The following is an 18,439-nucleotide window of genomic DNA, read 5'->3' on the forward strand; positions in this document are numbered from 1 at the left end:
AATGGAATTTAAATTAAATTAAATAATAAACCTGTATGGGTTTCTTTCTACTGCTAAACACAAAAGAAAATATTTTGAAAAATGTTAATCAAACACTTGTTGGTAGCCATTGACTTTATTATATTTTTCCCCATACTGTGGTAGTCAATGGCTACCAGAAACTGTTTGGTTACTAATATTCTTCAAAATATCTATCTCTATATATATAGATATATATATATATATATATATATATATATGTGTGTGTGACCTTGGACCACAAAACCAGTCATAAGGGTACATGTTTTAAAATTGAGATTTATACATCATCTGAAAGCTGAATAAATAAGCTTTCCATTGATGTATGGTTTGCTAGGATAGAACAATATTTGGCCGAGATACAGCTATTTGAAAATCTGGAATCTGAGAGTGCAAAAAAATCTAAATATTGGGGAAAGTTGTCCAAATGAAGTTCCTAGTAATGCATATTACTAATCAGAAATTACGTTTTGATGTATTTACAATAGGAAATTTAGAAAATATCTTTATGGAACATGATCTTTATTTAATATCCTAATGATTTTTGGCATAAAAGAAAAATCAATAATTTTGACCCATACAATGTTTTTTTGGCTATTTCTCCAAATATACCCCAGCGACTTAAGACTTAGATGCATAATGCCCTTTAACCTTGGCAATGTAATGACACTTCAAACAGAAAACACGCTGAACAAAACTGTGGTTTAAAAAAGGTTGATGTAGGAATGAGGGTGGAAACACAGAGGCTCACGCGATCCAATAGTTGAAATTCCATCTCAAAGTTCAGTGGAAACCTAGTTCTTCAATTCAAACATAACGTTTGTCCTTTCAAACATAAAGGAGGTTATCATTATTAGTGGTATAACTGCTCAAGAATGTTTATTTAATAATCCACCAAAGGGGTAGAGACTAGTCAAGTTGAGTCATTTCAGATGTGTTTGTTTGTCCACCAGAGGACGCATTGAAAACAGGTTCCCACTGTAGGTCGAGGTCTTGTTTTCGAAGAGCTCTATCACTCTGTCCTGCATTCCTAGAAAGCCATGCACTCCTCACTCAGCTGACAGTCTTGGCAGATACCTTCACACACAAGGTGGGGTTTGCTGTAACGTTCACCTTCTGAAAATAACCTGTATTCAACCTGCTGTGACTTGCCTCACCCATTTCAACATACTAGATTGTATGCCTGAGGTGAGGAATCCAGTTTTGCATGTTGTTCTTTTCCAGTAACTATGTCGCCTTAATTGCTTTGTACAGAACATTATACGCAAACAGATGCCTATGGAACACTGATATTTACCACCAAAGTAGAGCATTATGTTAATCATCAAATCAGCCCTCCTTATCAGTTTTGCTGCTGTATGATCAATATTGGACATCATATAATATTAAGTACACTGTGATCTTTGAATAACCTCAAAAAGATGATCAGTTTGAGCTTATACTGGTGTGTATACTGTTCTGGAAGCAGAAGTAGTGATATATGGTGTTAACAGGTTTATGACCAAACGCTGGCCAATGATAAGCTGTTTACTCTAAGTATGGAAGTGTCAGAGCTAAAGATAGCTGAAGTGAGCACTCGCAGAAGCAACAAGTGCTGAGCGTATCACTTCTGAGCCTGTATGATCACAGCTGAAGGGCTCTGGGTGTCTTATGTTGATATCACTTCATAAAAACTTGCAAAAACCACATAATATTATGCTTAGGAATAGGATCATACACTTAATGTAGATTCACATTGTTAGAAATATGCAACAGTGATTCAATTATTTTTTATGTATGTTCATACATGCATGTCATTATATAATATTTGTTAGTGACTTAATAATGAAATTATCTGGTAACACTTTACAATAAGGTCCCATAATGTTAGGTAAAGCATTAACTAACGATGATTTTTATCAATCTTTGTTAATATCACTTAATAAAAATACAGCTGTTTCTTGTTAATTCATGTTAGGACCATTAAATAATGTTAACAGATACAACTTTTAATTTTATTAATGTATTAGTAAATTATAAAATTAACATTAAAGGAATAGTTCACCCACAAATGAAAATTTGCTGAAAATTTACCCTCAGGCACTTTTAACTTCAAATGAGTCCTCTATCCATAAAATTGCTTCACTTTAAATTCTAGCACTTTAGTTATGGTTGCTCCATTACGCTTAAGGAAGATTAAGGAAGAGTCCAATACCATGGCATAATGCGCACACTTGGGCCCTAAAGAGAGCAGTCCGGAAAATGGAGAGCAGCTGGAGAAAAACAAAATTAGAGGTATTTCGTATTGCTTGGCAGGAAAATACGCTCTCCTACAGGAAAGCCTTAAAAACTACTAGGTCTGCTTACTTTACATCTCTTTTAGAAGAAAACAAACACAACCCCAAGTATTTATTCAATACAGTGGCTAAATTAACAAGAAATATAACATCAGCAGGTGCAGACATTACCCAGCAGCGCATTAGTAATGACTTTATGAACTATTTTACTTGCAAGATCGAAACTATTAGAGATAACGTTGTAACCATGCAGCTGTCAGCCACAGTATCGCATCAGATAGTATGCTATAGATCCCCTGAGGAACAATCCCACTCATTCTCTTCCATTGGAAATGAAGAATTGTATAAACTTGTTAAATTATCTAAACCAGCAACCTGTATGTTAGACCCTGTTCCATCTAAGCTCCTAAAAGAGGTGCTTCCAGAAGTAATAGATCCTCTTCTGAATATTATTAACCCATCATTGTCATTAGGATATGTCCCAAAAACTATTAAGCCTCTCATTAAAAACCACAACTTGACCACAAAGAATTAATTAATTACAGACCGATCTCGAATCTCCCTTTTGCTGTCAAAGATATTAGAAAAGGTAGTATCATCACAACTATGTTCCTTCTTAGAGAAAAATGAGATATGTTAGGATTTCCAGTCAGGTTTTAGACCATATCATAATACTGAGACTCTCATTAGAGTTACAAACGACCTGCTTTTATCATCTGATCGTGGTTGTATCACGTTGATCGTGTTTAACACTATCGACCACAATATTCTTTTAAATAGACTAGAAAATTATGTTGGCATTAGAGGAAGTGCACTGGCATGGTTCAAATCGTATCTGGCCGCCATCAGTTCGTGGCAGTAAATGAAGAGGTGTCATACCAATCACAAGTGCAGTATGGAGTACCTCAGGGCTCAGTGCTTGGCCCCTTACTTTTCACGCTTTACATGTTACCCTTGGGAGATATCATTAGGAAACAAGGTGTTAGCTTTCACTGTTATACTGATGATACTCAGCTCTATTTTTCTTCGTGACCCGATGAAACTTATCAATTTGCAAAACTAACGGAATGTATAGTTGAAATCAAAAACTGGATGACTAGCAATTTCTTTCTACTAGCAAAAAACTTTTGCATGTAATCAGATAGGAATCTAGGCGCAGTTTTTGATAGCAATCTTACCTTCGAAAAACATGTTTCTAGCATTTGTAAAACTGCATTTTTCCATCTTAAAAATATATCTAAATTATGACCTATGCTCTCAATGTCAAATGCAGAAACATTAATTCATGTGTTCATGACCTCGAGGCTAGATTATTGTAATGCTTTATTGGATGGTTGCTCTGCACGTTTAATAAACAAACTCCAGCTGGTTCAAAATGCAGCAGCTAGAGTTCTTACTAGAACCAGGAAGTATGACCATATTAGCCCGCTTCTGTCAACACTGCACTTGCTCCCTATTAAACATCGTATACATTTTAAGATCTTGCTAATTACCTATAAGGCCCTGAATGGTTTGGCACCACAGTATTTGAGTGAGCTCTTATCACATTATAGTCCTTCACGTCTGCTGCGATCTCAATACTCTGGCCATTTGATAATACCTAGAATATCAAAATCAACTGCGGGTGGGAGATCGTTTTTCTATTTAGCACACAAACTCTGGAACAATCTACCTAACACTGTTCGGGAAGCAGACACACTCTGTCAGTTTAAATCTAGATTAAAGACCCATCTCTTTAACCAGATTTACACATAATACACTATAACATTTCTATAATTAAAATCCGTTAAAGGATTGTTAGGCTGCATTAATTAGGTCAACCGGAACCGGGAACACTTCCCAAAACACCCGATGTACTTGTTACATCGTTAGAAGAATGTCATCTACGCTAATATTAGTCTGTTTCTTTCTTATTCCGAGGTCACTGCAGCCACCCGGATCCAGTCCGTATCCAGATCAGATGGTGGATCAGCACCTAGAGATGACCTCTACAGCCCTGAACGTCAGCGGAGACCAGGACAACTAGATGAGCCCCAGAGACTGATCCCCAGTGAAGACCCTGTCTCCTAGATGGCCATCGGGACAAGACCACAGGAACCTGAAGAGTCATTTGCACAATCTGACTCTGCTGCAGCCTAGATTTAAACTGTTGATTTGTCTGGCCAGAGTAGAATGACAATATTTAGACACACTATTTCCCCGTCTAAATACTGTAAAGCTGATATAAAGCCACCCAGCTTTATATCAAGCTGATGCATTGTTAAAAGCATTGTTAATTTGCATTGTTAAAAGCGCTATACAGATAATATTGACTTGACTTGATTATGGACTCTGGGCAGAAACAATAGTATAAAGTTAAAAGACATTAATTGAGGGACTGGAGTGCTGTGGATTACTTGTGGATTATTGTGATGTTTTTATCAGCTGTTTGGACTCTCATTCTGACGGCACCCATTCACCGCAGAGGATCCATTGGTGAGCAGAAACAAACAAACTGACCTGCTGTACATTTTGGATGGCCTGAGGGTGGGTAAATTTGAAGTAAATGTTATTTTTGGATGAATTATTTCTTTGACTAAAATTAATAAATGGTTTAGAAGTATTTTTCATTGTTGGTTAATGTTAATGAATGTTAAAGAGTTACCAATTCTCCACTAAGTTAAATAATAATAGTATAATTCATGTGTTTAGAATGCATGTATACAGGGATACAGTTATACATTCTCTATATTTAGGTTAGGATGTGTTCATGTCAACATGCCCTTGAGGTGTAAATTCACTGTTTTCCATGTGTTTAGGGGTTTATATCATATCATCTTTGTATCATCCATGCAAAGGTCAGGGTCTGTGAGATGGTTCAAGCGCAAACAAATTGACATGTGGCTAATGCTATCATTAATGTGTATAAACACATGGTTAAAAAAGCTGTTGCATTTAAAGTAATTGCAGCATATGGAACATTATGATGATATGAAATGTGACTTTACATAAAACACCCAATATTCACCCCAAATATTGTCCTGCAGAACAGAGCTGTCTGAACGAACAGTTTCATATTGAACAATGCTGCTTATTTGTTTATGGGCTCCCAGCATGCATTGCATCATGAATAAATTATGCCATTGCTGTAATAGGATTATTGTTTTGATGGTTTCTGACTTTATTAATGCTGCTGTTGTTGTTGTCAGTGTTAGTTTTTGTTATGAAATGACTTGTCTATCAGCATTTCCTTTAAAAATTAAACAACAGAAAAAGACGCCTAAGGCACAGCTGCATAGACTTTTTTTTATTTGAACAGAAATTAATATGTTTATTCATCAAGGTTGTATTACATTGATCAAGTGACATTATCAACATTTATAATGTTACAAAAGACATCTATTCCAAATAATTCCACATTCCTATTGCAAATATGCAGCCTTAAGCATATGAGACTTCTTTGAAAAACATAAAATAATTACACAAAGTTTTGAAAGTTAGCTAATTTTACTATTTCAAACTAATACAAAAAGATTCAGAGAACATGTTTAATTTTTATTTGTATATTGTAAATACACCATACTTATCTAATGTATTTCTGTTGTAGGCCTATGTCTCATTCTTTTAACACCCACAGCCTCACACAGTATGTTCTAACCCCATTTTAACATAGGCAACTTTAACCGATTTGGCTGACTGTTACAAGTTGTTGTAAATCTTTGCTAAGCTGCATTGGATCTGCATTATTAAAATGTTTAGGCGGAGAGACGTCACACCAGCGTGAGGTGAGGTAATTGGATAGGGCAGTGCTGGATGGAGGAGAAAGTTTAGCAATCAGATCAGGTGTTGAAACAAGAGAATCATATGGGGTGGGTGAGGGATAAAGTTAGAAATCAATTTAATCTATTTTGACGTATTATTTGGTGTATGACTCATATCGGTAGCAAAAACGGGGCAGGATGATTTATACGCCAAAGTTTAATACTTAAGGATTTGGGGAAAATTCCTGTAAGAATGAGCAATAGTGGCGCTTTAGAAAAAAAACACTAATAATAAGGGGGAAACACAGTACTTTCTGAATAAAAACTATTTTTTAATCCCCTTCTTGTCAAAAACATGACACATTTTTTTGGACAGCTTAAAGGGACAGTTCCTCAAAAATGAAAACTGTCTCGTGTCACTGTTAGATTTTTGATTATCTTAGAAAACAAAGTGAATATATTTTTAATGAAACCTGAAAGATTTATGACGCTCCACTGAAAATCAATTACATTAATACGATGTTTATACACCCTTAAAAATAAAGGTTCCAGTGATGTCATAGAAGAACCATTCTGGCTTCCTAAAAGAACCTTTCAGTGAATATTTCTTAACAGAATTTTTTTTTTCTTAGTGTGAAGAAATTTTTTTTTTTAATCTAAATAACCATTTTTTACTATAAAGAACATTTTGTGGAATGAAAAGGTTCCATGAATGTTAAATGTTCATCTTGGATCCATTTATGCCATTAAAGAACCTTTATTTTTAAGAGTGTAAAAGCCTAAATTTGTTTATAAAATTGATTCAATTCTAATTTAATTCATTCATTAAATTATATAAAGCTATCATGTCTCTTCAGACTTGTATTTCAGGAATAGTTCACCCAAAAATTCAAATACGTTCATCTTCGGAACACAGCTATTTTTGATGAAATCCGAAAGCTCTCTGTCCCTCCATAGACAGCAAGGGAACTACCAACTTCAAGGGCCAGAAAGGACATTGTTAAAATGTGACATCATTAATAATTAATTCATTACATTTCTGCTTTTTTCTAAGCACTCAATGTGCTCTACAATTGTGTAGGGGGTTTCTCCTCATTGACCACCAGTGTGCAGCATCCACCTGGATGATGCGACGGCAGCCATATTGCGCCAGAACGCCCACCACACACCAGCTTACTGGTGGAGAGGAGACAGTGATGAAGCCAATCAGAGTATGGGGATGATTAAGAGGCCATGATGTTCAGAGGCCAATGGGCACATTTGGCCAGGATGCCGAGGTCACACATCTACTCTTTTCGAATAACATTCTGGGATTTTTAATGACCACAGAGAGTGAGAACCTTGGTTTAATGTCTCATCTGAAGTTCGGTGCTTGTTGACAGTATAGTGTCCCCGTCACTATACTGGGGCGTTAGGACCCACACAGACCACAGGGTTAGAAATTGTTGAATAAAGTCTTTGTTTTTGTTTTCGTTGCGCACAAAAAGTAATCTCGTAGCTTCATAACTGTTGCCGTGACGGGAATGGATTCTCATTGAACAGACAAAAACCTCTTATATTTCTTTAAAAATATCTTCGTTTGGATCGACATGAGAGTGAGCAAATGATGACAGAATGTTCTTTTTTGGGAGAACTATCCCAGTATGTAAAGTCTGTATTATGACCTCTGTCACTTCATCGATCAGTGCTGTTCAAGTAGCAAAGCAATAGCAGTGCAATTCAATACAGATTCGTTAAAAAGTAAACAGTAGTTTGGTGCAGTGCTTGACCCCTCATGCACAGATTCTGTACCGTTGAACTGAGGCTAAGGTCAACATACTCCATGGAAGATCAATGGACTTCTGGATCTGTTTGGTTAAGTAGTTTTCCACAGCAAAGCGAGCCTTATGTTTCCAGTACGAGGTCATGTGTGCCGAATCGATCCTGACCTGAGAAAACCAACACATGTGTTTTGAAATTACACGCAGGTGCAAAGTGCAGTACAGGTGTGCGCACTGGATCCAGCTCTGCATGGGGACTTACAGCTCCAAGACCCTGTGAAAGCACGGTGTGTTGAGATATCTTTCCCTTTTGAAACAGGAGCATATTTAGCTAAGGATTTGCTACTTGCTTGTTGGTTGCAGATGACATTTAGGTGAATAAATTCTCGTTTTCGAAAGTATTTGATTGTTCATTATTTTTTATCCATTTTCTCAGAACAGAAAAATTGCCATTTTGAAATCAATGCATGGAAATGAAATTGTAAATATTGAGCACATACACAACCTCAAAGTACTGTTATAAAATGACCTTTATAACTGCCACGACTTTAATTTCATGGTAACTTTAACAGATGTTTGTGTGCAGGAATGATCCCATGCTAAAATAAAAGACATGCACTATTTTCTAGAACAGTGAAAAGTTGGAGCTACCGGTTATATCACTGGGTGAAAGACATAGTCCATCCAGAAATGAAAGTCCTGTCATCATTTACTCGCCCTCATGATGTTCTAACTCTGTAGGACTTACTTTATTCTGTCACTAGGAATCAAAACTGCTTGGTCATCAACATTCTTCAAAATATCTTCTTTTGTGTTACACAAAAGAAAGTCATATAGGTTTCCTTTTTTTTTATGTATATTGTCACTAATGTCACAACAGACAACCAAATAAAACATCATAATGTAAAGGAACTACTGTTGTCAAATGATAAATCGCATCCAAAATAAAGGTTTTTGTTTACATAATATATGTGTGTGTGTACTGTGTATATTTATTAAATATATATAAATATACACACACATGCATGTATATATTTAAGAAAAATATGTTACGTTTATATGTTAAATATATTTATATACGATATAAATTATATAAATCTATACATGTAAATATTTTCAAAATATATGCTGTATGTGTTTGTATTTATATATACATAATAAATATACACAGTACACACACACATATATTATGTAAACAAAAACTTTTATTTTGGATGCAATTAATCATCATTAATGATTTGACAGCATTAAAAGGAACACATATTTCAAAACAAACTTGTGTTTTATCTGAAGCTAAAGAGAGACAAGCGTCTGTGTGTGTTTGTCAATGAACGAGGTGTTCGAATGCAGTGAGGTTTACACCACTGTAGGTGCAGCCTTGCAGATCACTACAAAACCTGAAGGACTGAGATAACCACACTAGATGACAGTCACTGAGTCATCTATGGCCTGTATATGAATGCTTTTCTTGGAACAGCCTGTCAACTTTCTGAACTGTGTCTTTGATGTGTGATAGTGATGAGTAAAATTGACACAGAATTGTTGCCATTGACAAGTATATCGATGTGTTTGACAGATATGTGTTTGTGAAATGTATTCAATCTATGTTGATAAAAACAGTAACTTGATTTAGCATTCAAACTAGAGTTATAAAGCAGTTTGGTGAACAGACTTGCCTCCAGTTCTCTGAGGTGGGCCAAAACATTTTTTAGGACGAGTCATAAAATGACCAACAAACAAAAAGTATACTACCCTGGCTGGGTGGGGTGAGCTGGGCCTGCCAATAAATATGTAATAAATAGATTATGGTCATAAAGAAAAGAATGACATTGACTGTCAACAAAGCCAAAAACATGGAAATCCCTATAAGAATAACAGGAGACAAATTTCTCGAGAAAAAGTCATCGTCCATATGAGAATGAGAGGTCTGTGACAGCAGCGTTTATTTCCGATAGGCCACTTTCCTCTTCTGAAGAAAGAGGAAGCATGTATTTGGATGTGTGAGAGGTGGGGGCAGTTTCACAATGAGGTTTAAGATATATGACATGTTGCCAACCTTTCACAATGAAAGAACTTCAAAAATGATTTCCCATACAGAAGCAATACAGAACTTCACTTAATTGTCAGGAAGATGTGCAATATCAAAGCGCTACACTGTAATGATTGTCTCAGCATTGCAGATGTTTCTAGGCCAGTCGTTCAGCGCTCGGTTATGTGCCCGTCATTTCTAGCATGCCACTTTTTTTACTACGTAATTTCTCCTCATGCACATTCAATAGCAGTTTAATGCAATTATCATTTATTTACATATTATTTATCTAATTAACATCTGCATTCATATGCCTAAACATTATATGTATGTATATATATATATATATATATATCCACACACACACACACACTATTGTGATTGTAATTTTTATGTTTTGTTCTTTGAGTACCTGAAGCACAATGTGTTAGATGAGAGGTTTTTTTCTGTGCATGTTTCCAGTACCTCTTTGGGACTGATTTATAAATAGTTTTGAGAGCTGTGTGCACTGCGTTATGGTCCTGAATAGCTGCTTTGTTGAGTGTTAAGTTACAGTACACTGCTGAAGCAGTCATGAGCTTAAGTGTGTGTGTGTATGTGTGTGTGTGTGTGTGTGTGTGTGTGTGTGTGTGTGTGTGTAAGAGACCTTATTTGCCTCAGTTGCCATCTTAAATCTATGCTGTAATCAATCTGTGACCTCCCAGATCTTGTGATATTACTTTAGAGAGCATGTAATTAGAAAAAGACCATGTTAAAGAGCAAATTCACCCAAAAATGAAAATTCTGACATTTAGATATAACACCTTCTTAAAGTATCAAAACGCATTATTTGCCATAATATTACAGTATTATTACAATGCTGCCACATTCCCAGACTGATTAAAATATATGTGAATACAGACGATATTTTTCTTGTAATGTTTTTTTTTAACAGGTTCATGTTTCATTTTTATTTATCGGTTTAGCAGATGTGCAAATAATGCAAGCAATGATAAGTGGTTCGAGATTTTATCTATTATAAACTGAGCAAAAAGTATCTCAACCTTTTATAAAATAGACAGCTCCCAAAATGTTAAATAGTAATAATAACAATGTAATAATATTATTATAATATTGTGGTGTTGTAGTTAACCTAGAACTGGAGAATATCAAACAGCTACTGTCATCATCTGACACACACACACACTCATATATATATATATATATATATATATATATATATGATATCGCTTTATATATATGATATCGCTGATATCGCTTATATATATATATATATATATATATATATATACACACACACAAAAAAAACTTATCGCGGACAGACAAAAATAGATAGCTTTTTCTGTGTGATTTACTTTGTAAATCAAAGTGATTTATCTTCACGATGTAGCTTATGACGGCAATAACTGAGTTAATTCAACATGATATAATATACACATTATTATAATAGAGGGAGGAGCCGTCTCTGCCGGATCTGTGGGAGGAGGAGTGACGTCGATTATGACCGAGTCTCTGGGGCAAACCACCACATACAGAGGCGCGGAGTGTGTTTACAACGACAATGTTAATAAATAAGGAGCTAAAAGCGATATCATCTAGCATACGTGTTAGTTTTAAAGCGTTCAGAATGACTCGGATGGTGTTTCTGATAAGTGGTAGGTTAGCAGTACAGGAGCGTGAGGACAGAAAGTCTGGGTGTCCCCTCTGTGGTGTCTCAGTGGTACGGTCCACTGGTAAAATTCCGAGAATTGCGAGCTGCGTGTTCTCTGAAGAGTTCTTCCAAGAACTGCCTTCGGTGGACACTTCCAAGAAAAATACACCAGGTGATTTTCTTCTATTGAGTCTAGACTAAACACGAGACGCTCAAAAGAAACGAGTTATTTCTATAGTTATTTTGTTTTACTCCAGACTACTTTCTTGTCTTTAGAGCTGCCGTGTTAATTACGCAACTCGACTTTTGTTGGCCTAATTACTAATCTTCGACTCATTTGTCAGTTTCTGTAGAGTTGCGTTAGAATCAATGAAGTTAAGCTGCTTTAGAACGCTCTGAATTCTATTATATGGGAGGGAAACTCTATAATAGACAGCCTGTGTGCTGATAAAACAGACGCCTGGATCATTTTAAATGTCAAAATTGCTGTTTTTATTATTATTCATAAGTTTTCTCTGACTTTGTCATTCATGTGCATGTGATTAAATGCTGGTGAACTCTCAAACGGATTTATTTTCATGGGAAATGTAATAAATGATGGTTAATAAATCCAGCATGCGGATATGTATTATGTTCTGTTCAAGCATATTAATATCGTGAGATTAATAGAGTCTACTCATGTGGCTTTTATTCATAAACTCATAATACTTAGTCAATATGCCACAAGGTTTGAAGCTTCGCTGTTCAACAAGTGTCAAAGTGTCTTAAATCATACACCTATGCTCACTATCTAGTGATGTTTGTCTAAATGCAAGGGTATGCATGATTTTATTATTATTTTTTTTTTTTTCAGAGCAAAGGTGTTGCAGAATATATGAAATAATATCAAAAGTGTCAGTGAGATCTGATTAATTTCATGACTCGAAACGTAGTAAACTGCCTACTTAGATGGCATTTTCGGGGTTGCTTTAATGTAAAAGCATAAATAATGCTGTTTAAAGTTGTCTAGATAGGCAGCTCTCTAGGTTTGTCTGCACACTTTGGTTTATCAAGTCAAATGCATATAGTAAATATTAAAATGATATGAATATAGCAGTTAAGGGGGATTTTAAATATTTAAAAGTATGCATACATTGTACAGTATGTGTAAAACATCAATTAGATAGCTTACTATAAATGAAGAACTATTCAAAATTAAATAAAATTAACAAACTCAAAGCAAATGTTGACTACAGAGACATAATAATTAGTATTATATATTTCATAGTGCTGTCAAATGATTAATCGTGATCCAAAATAAAATTATATTCTTATATTTTATGTTGTATATAAATATATTTAATATATAAACACAACATATTTTTCCTAAATGTATACATGAATGTTTGTAATAATATATACATAATAAACATACACAGTATACACACATATATTATGTAAACAAAAACTTTTATTTTGGAATGCGATTAATCGTTTGACAGCATTTCACGAAGAATATTTTAATATAAAATATTGTTAGGCCTACATGTAAACGTGGATCATATCTTGTGATTTTGTGGACATCTAGTGTTCATTTGACTAAACTTGCACACCTTCAGTTTTGACGAAGATTTTAGGTTATTAATATAGCCTATTGTCTAACATTAGATATAATTATACAGATTTTTTATTTCTGGTGTGAAATAGTTTATTTTTAAAAGTTTAGTAGACAAGAGGGCTTGTATTCATTGAATGTATAACATTCATTCAAATGTTTTACTTGATTCTGAATGCTTTGTGTGCAGGTGAACAATGTCAAGTGCAGCAGACGGCTGCATTAAGTTCACTCGCCATGCTGGTGATGTGCTGTTCAACTTCAACCGCCTCCGCAGCAGAAACATCCTGACCGATGTCTCCATCGTGGTCGGTGGGCAGCAGTTCCGGGCCCATAAGACAGTTCTGATGGCGTGCAGGTAGTGCTATGATTTTGCAAAATGTTAATTGAATGACATGCACAGTAAGTGACATTTGTATTCCATCTTGTCTTTTTCCAGTGGCCTCTTCTACTCCATGTTTGCAGATGCTTATAAAAGCACCTTGAGCATCATAAGTTTAGATCCAAAGGTGGACCCCGACGGCTTCGCCATATTATTGGAGTTCATGTATACGTCTTGCCTCACACTTACAGATAACTTCATTATAGCCACCCTCAACACAGCCACATACTTACAGATGGAGCATGTGATGGACACATGCCAGAGGTTCATAGACTCCAGGTGAGTGCTTAGAAACGCACAAAAACAGTCAAACACAGACATGTGATTTGTAACACTATCAGAGACATAACATTGATTTTTTTTGTCTTAAATTATAACTTAATATTTGAATGAATAATTCAGAAATACTTGTCTGCCTCTTAAGTTTCTATGTTTTAAGTTTTTAAGTCTCTTAAAATATTACATAATTTGACTTTTTTGACATGGCTAAGTTAATTTACATTGGAATTTGTCATGTAGTCTAGCCCCCAAAACATTTATATAATTCATGATATTTGTAATTTTGTATAAATGTAATATTATAATAATAAAATGTTAAATTACATATATATATATATATATATATATATATATATATAGTTATTATATAATAATTATTTTATACTGTATATAGAATTTTCATACTGTATTTTTAAATTTATTTTATTATATTGTAATATTTATTGAAACATTTTATTGCTTTTTACATGATTATACCACATGACATTTTTTAAAGTCAGTCATTAAATCAAACGATAGTTAAAAATGATAAGAATACAACGATTACAGAAATGGCCCTTAGATTTCTTTTTCTTCATCTTGGACACTGTTATTTATCACTGACTCATCATCTGCTGGTTTTCTCAAAGGGGCTTGTGTGTAAAGCAGACCAGAGCAGAGATGCTGGTTAATCACGGCTGTTTATCTTCAGAAGCTCCCTTCATCCTCAGCGATGCCCTGAACACCCAATCCAGCGTGAACTTCAGCACTTACGCTCCTCCCAATCTGCACTATGCAGTCAGCACTTCCACCGAAAGCCCTTCTTGCTTCTACAGACATCTGCCTCTCCCCATGGACGCCTCCAACACCACAAACCCGCTCTGGCAGATCCCGAAGACCGGCGTAATAGCTCGCCAGCAGCACTCCCCGCCAGACAGCAGAGCCTCGGCTCGGACCGAGACTGACGGAGGAGCCACGCAGGCCAGAGAGGAGAGGAACCGTCCATCTGTGCTCTTCCGCTCAGCTCAAGCCGAGGGAGACAGAAAGACTCCGCTTCTGAATTCGGAGGTGGAGAGCATTGAGCAGTGTCACACCAGCGGGCCCAAGAGCCCTCTCAGATCAGACTGCCAACCCAACTCACCCGCAGAGTCCAGCAGCTGCAGTCGAGGAGCGGCGTCTCCTCCCAGCTCCATCAGTCCCCCGAAGGTCCGCAACTGGAAGAAGTACAAGTTCATTGTGCTGAACTCCACAGACGGGGCGAATGACAATAGCTCACCGACTCCATCCCACATGGCTACAGAATCCACCAACAAGAGCAGTGAAGCCCGAGCGCAGCTCATTATGGATAGCAGGTCAGTGATGCCAAACTTTAAGGATGGCATTGTGGCAAGAGTTGCATTATTGCATTATTCTTAAACATGGTGTCATGTGTTTTTAGCTCCGCAGATGACTGCATCAAAAAAGAGGAACACGACTCTTCACTTCCCAACACTTTGACAGAGGAGAGCAGCACAGGACCCACAAGATCAGGTGAACACACTTTCTTCACAATGTTGAGATGGATTTTAGGCCTAAACAGCATTCATACATGGGTGAAATCTGATTTTTTTTTTTTGTCTTTTTTTTTGATAATTTAATATTTTTGGGGCAAGTGTCAGTCAGAATGGTCAGAGTAACAGTTTTTATTTATTTTATTTTATTTTTTCATAATTTGAGATACCTGTAAGATTTGACTGTTACCCCATCTTTTTCTGTAAAAAACTTTTTTAGGAAAATTATATGTATTAATATTTAGGTATGATATTATATTTAATGTTATGTAATACCTAAATTATATTAAATATTAATAATTATTTAAAAATTGATATAACTAATAATAATAGTAATAAAACATTTGTGTTCACTTAAACATTTCAGTATTTTAGTATTGTAATTAGTCAATAATAATAGCATTTGTTTGTCAATAATAATAATATTTAGTTATTACATAATAATAATAATAATAATAATTAGCAGTAGTAGTAGTATCATCTATTTACAAAAATCTAGGCCCCAGTGGTTTTCTGAGTTGTGTATGTTCACTTAAGTATTTTAATGTTTTAATAGTTAATTATTATTATTGTTATTATTATTAAAAATATTTAGGCATTATGTTTTATGTATGTGGGTTATATATAAGTGATGTATATATAATAACCTATTTAAGTATTAAAATACTAATAATATACATACTAAATCTTCTAATAGTTGCAGTCATATTTAATCATATTTAGGAATTACTTTGTGTATGTATATATATATATGTGTGTGTGTGTTATATAAGCTATGTATATATGATACCTGATTAAATATTAAAATATGTTAATGTTTTAATAGTTAATATTAATAATATTTAACACTGTTTAGATATTACATTATATATTTTCATTGAACATACCTGAGGTTTATTTTTATTCATTATTTTCCTGTTGGGTTTTTTTTCTCTTTGGGGCCCCCTATTGGTCACAGGGCAGTTTATCATAACCAGTTTTGACAGTCTGAACTAACAGATCTGATTTCATAACTTCCAGCGTGTGAATGAATCCTAATAGCTCTTGTGTTGTGTTTGCAGAGCGGGACAGAGTCTACTGTAACGACTGTGAGTCCAGGAGCGAATCTGATGCAGAGAAGCCGCGGTGGCTGCAGGACGGAAAACGGTACAAATGTGACCGCTGCCAGGTCATGTTCGGCTATAACGGAAACCTAGTGAGCCACAAGTCTGTCCACACAGGTACATTTGCAATGCTTTGGAACTCTGCGATGGTGCACACTGTTGCAGTTTTACATTTTTATACTGGTTTATTATAGCAGGAGAGAAACCGTACCGCTGCAGCGTGTGTGGAGCGCAGTTCAACAGACCTGCCAATCTGAAGACACACTCACGGATCCACTCAGGAGAAAAACCATACAAATGTGAAACCTGCGGCTCGTGCTTCGTCCAGGTACAATCAGACCCCCAGAGCGTGTTTCTGTACGGCGACAATGCAAAGCAAATGTGCTTCATCTTCTACTTTCGTGGTTTCAGGTGGCTCATCTGAGGGCTCACGTACTGATCCACACCGGAGAGAAACCGTACCCATGTGACATCTGCGGCACGCGCTTCCGCCACCTTCAGACGCTGAAGAGTCACTTACGAATACACACGGGAGAGAAACCTTATCATGTGAGCATCACCTGCACATTTGTGACCCTGGAGCACAAAAGCAGTCTTAAGTCGCTGGGGGATATTTGTAGCAATAGCCAACTGCATGGGTCGAAATTATCAATTTTTCTTTTATGACAAAAATCATTAGGATATTAAGGAAAGATCATGTTCCATGAAGATATTTTGTAAATTTCCTACCATAAATACATCAAAACTTATTTTTTTATTAGTTATATGCATTGCTAAGAGCTTCATTTGGACAACTTTAAAGGCGATTTTCTCAACATTTTATTTTTTTGCACCCTCAGATTCCAGATTTTCAAATAGTTGTATCTCAGCCAAATGTTATCTTAGCCTAACAAACCATACATCAATGGAAAACTCATTCATTCATTTTAAAAAATCGACCCTTATGACTGGTTTTGTGGTCCTGGGTCACATTTGTTCTAGTATCAGTATTGAATGTTAGAACTGAGAGAGCATTTGATGTGAACGCTTCTTGGTTTCTCATTTCAGTGTGAGAATTGTGACCTGCACTTCCGCCACAAGAGTCAGCTGCGTCTGCATCTGCGACAAAAGCACGGAGCCGTCACCAACACCAAGGTCCAGTACCGCAGAAGCAGAACAGACCTGCCCGTCGCCTCCCTCGTGACCTCTTGAAAACACATCAAGCTGTTTCAGAGACATTTTTACAGTTCCTTTAGTCAGAAAAGCCATCAGAAAATACATATGCCCGCTTGGACCTTTGTCTTGCCAATGTCCGTGTTTACTCGTATGGTGACGCTGCATATTATTTCTTAAATATGGATTAGTTCACCAGCACTTTCTGGTTCGGCCTGCATGATTTCTTCATGATGGTTTAAGATTTTACTGTAAATACTGACTTCCAAGCATCGTACATCAAGCTCTTAGTCATAGTCTAAGATCTCTCGTATTTATTTTTTATGAAGAATGCTATTTCACTCCCTTTTCAGTAAAACTATGCATTGTATATAATATATGACAGGGAATATTGGTACAAAAATAATTATGCAATTGCAGTGTATGTTTTGCCAGTGTGGTACATTTAAAGAAGCTCTGCTTTGTCCGACGGTTATATTTACATGTATTTGTACAGCTGTTTTTGGTACTAGATATTACTAAATATTTCATAAACAAATGCTAAATTCTGGTTCGACTTATTATTTATATTATTTGTTTCCTCTTTTTTGCACATTTAAGAATCTTACATTTACACACACATTTTTGATCTTATAAAGTTAAATGCTAATAATTATGTACAGCCTGACATTCAGTGATAGAAAATATGAATAGATTATTAAAATGGAGTAGTGTTGAGTAGCATAGATGAAGTATGAAAATGCTTCACAGAAATTTTAAATCAGTTGTCAAGTTTCATACCAAGAATTTCTTAAGAGTTGGTTTGTGTAGCTACAATTTGAGCACAGTATTTAACCGTCATGTTTAGTGGTTATATTAGTCATATTTATATTAGTTATTAATATTTTGAGTTTATTTTTGTATTTTCAGTTTTAATTTTAAGTTTT

The 18,439-nt window shown here is 35.5% G+C and overlaps 2 protein-coding genes across 3 annotated transcripts in view; one reads left to right on the forward strand and one right to left on the reverse strand.

Annotated features, from left to right (window-relative positions):
- Positions 1-18,439, reverse strand: part of LOC306846144 (tyrosine-protein kinase JAK1-like) — an 830,156-nt gene that overhangs the window by 152,200 nt on the left and 659,517 nt on the right. The gene's annotated exons all lie outside the window — the stretch shown is intronic.
- Positions 11,351-18,060, forward strand: LOC306845644 (B-cell lymphoma 6 protein-like). Of its 2 annotated transcripts, none has more exons than XM_079378555.1 (9): positions 11,351-11,646; positions 13,259-13,426; positions 13,508-13,729; positions 14,359-15,060; positions 15,147-15,238; positions 16,320-16,478; positions 16,556-16,689; positions 16,773-16,910; positions 17,409-18,060. In XM_079378555.1, exons 2-9 carry the CDS (start codon positions 13,266-13,268, stop codon positions 17,550-17,552), a joined length of 1,752 nt encoding a protein of 583 aa, XP_079234681.1. In that variant the 5' UTR covers positions 11,351-11,646; positions 13,259-13,265; the 3' UTR covers positions 17,553-18,060. The 2 variants fall into 2 exon arrangements, with proteins under 2 accessions (XP_079234681.1, XP_079234682.1); XM_079378556.1 differs by having other exon boundaries at positions 11,537-11,646; positions 16,559-16,689.

Source organism: Barbus barbus (assembly GCF_936440315.1).
Source record: "Barbus barbus genome assembly, chromosome: 26".
Taxonomy (NCBI): Eukaryota; Metazoa; Chordata; class Actinopteri; order Cypriniformes; family Cyprinidae; genus Barbus; species Barbus barbus.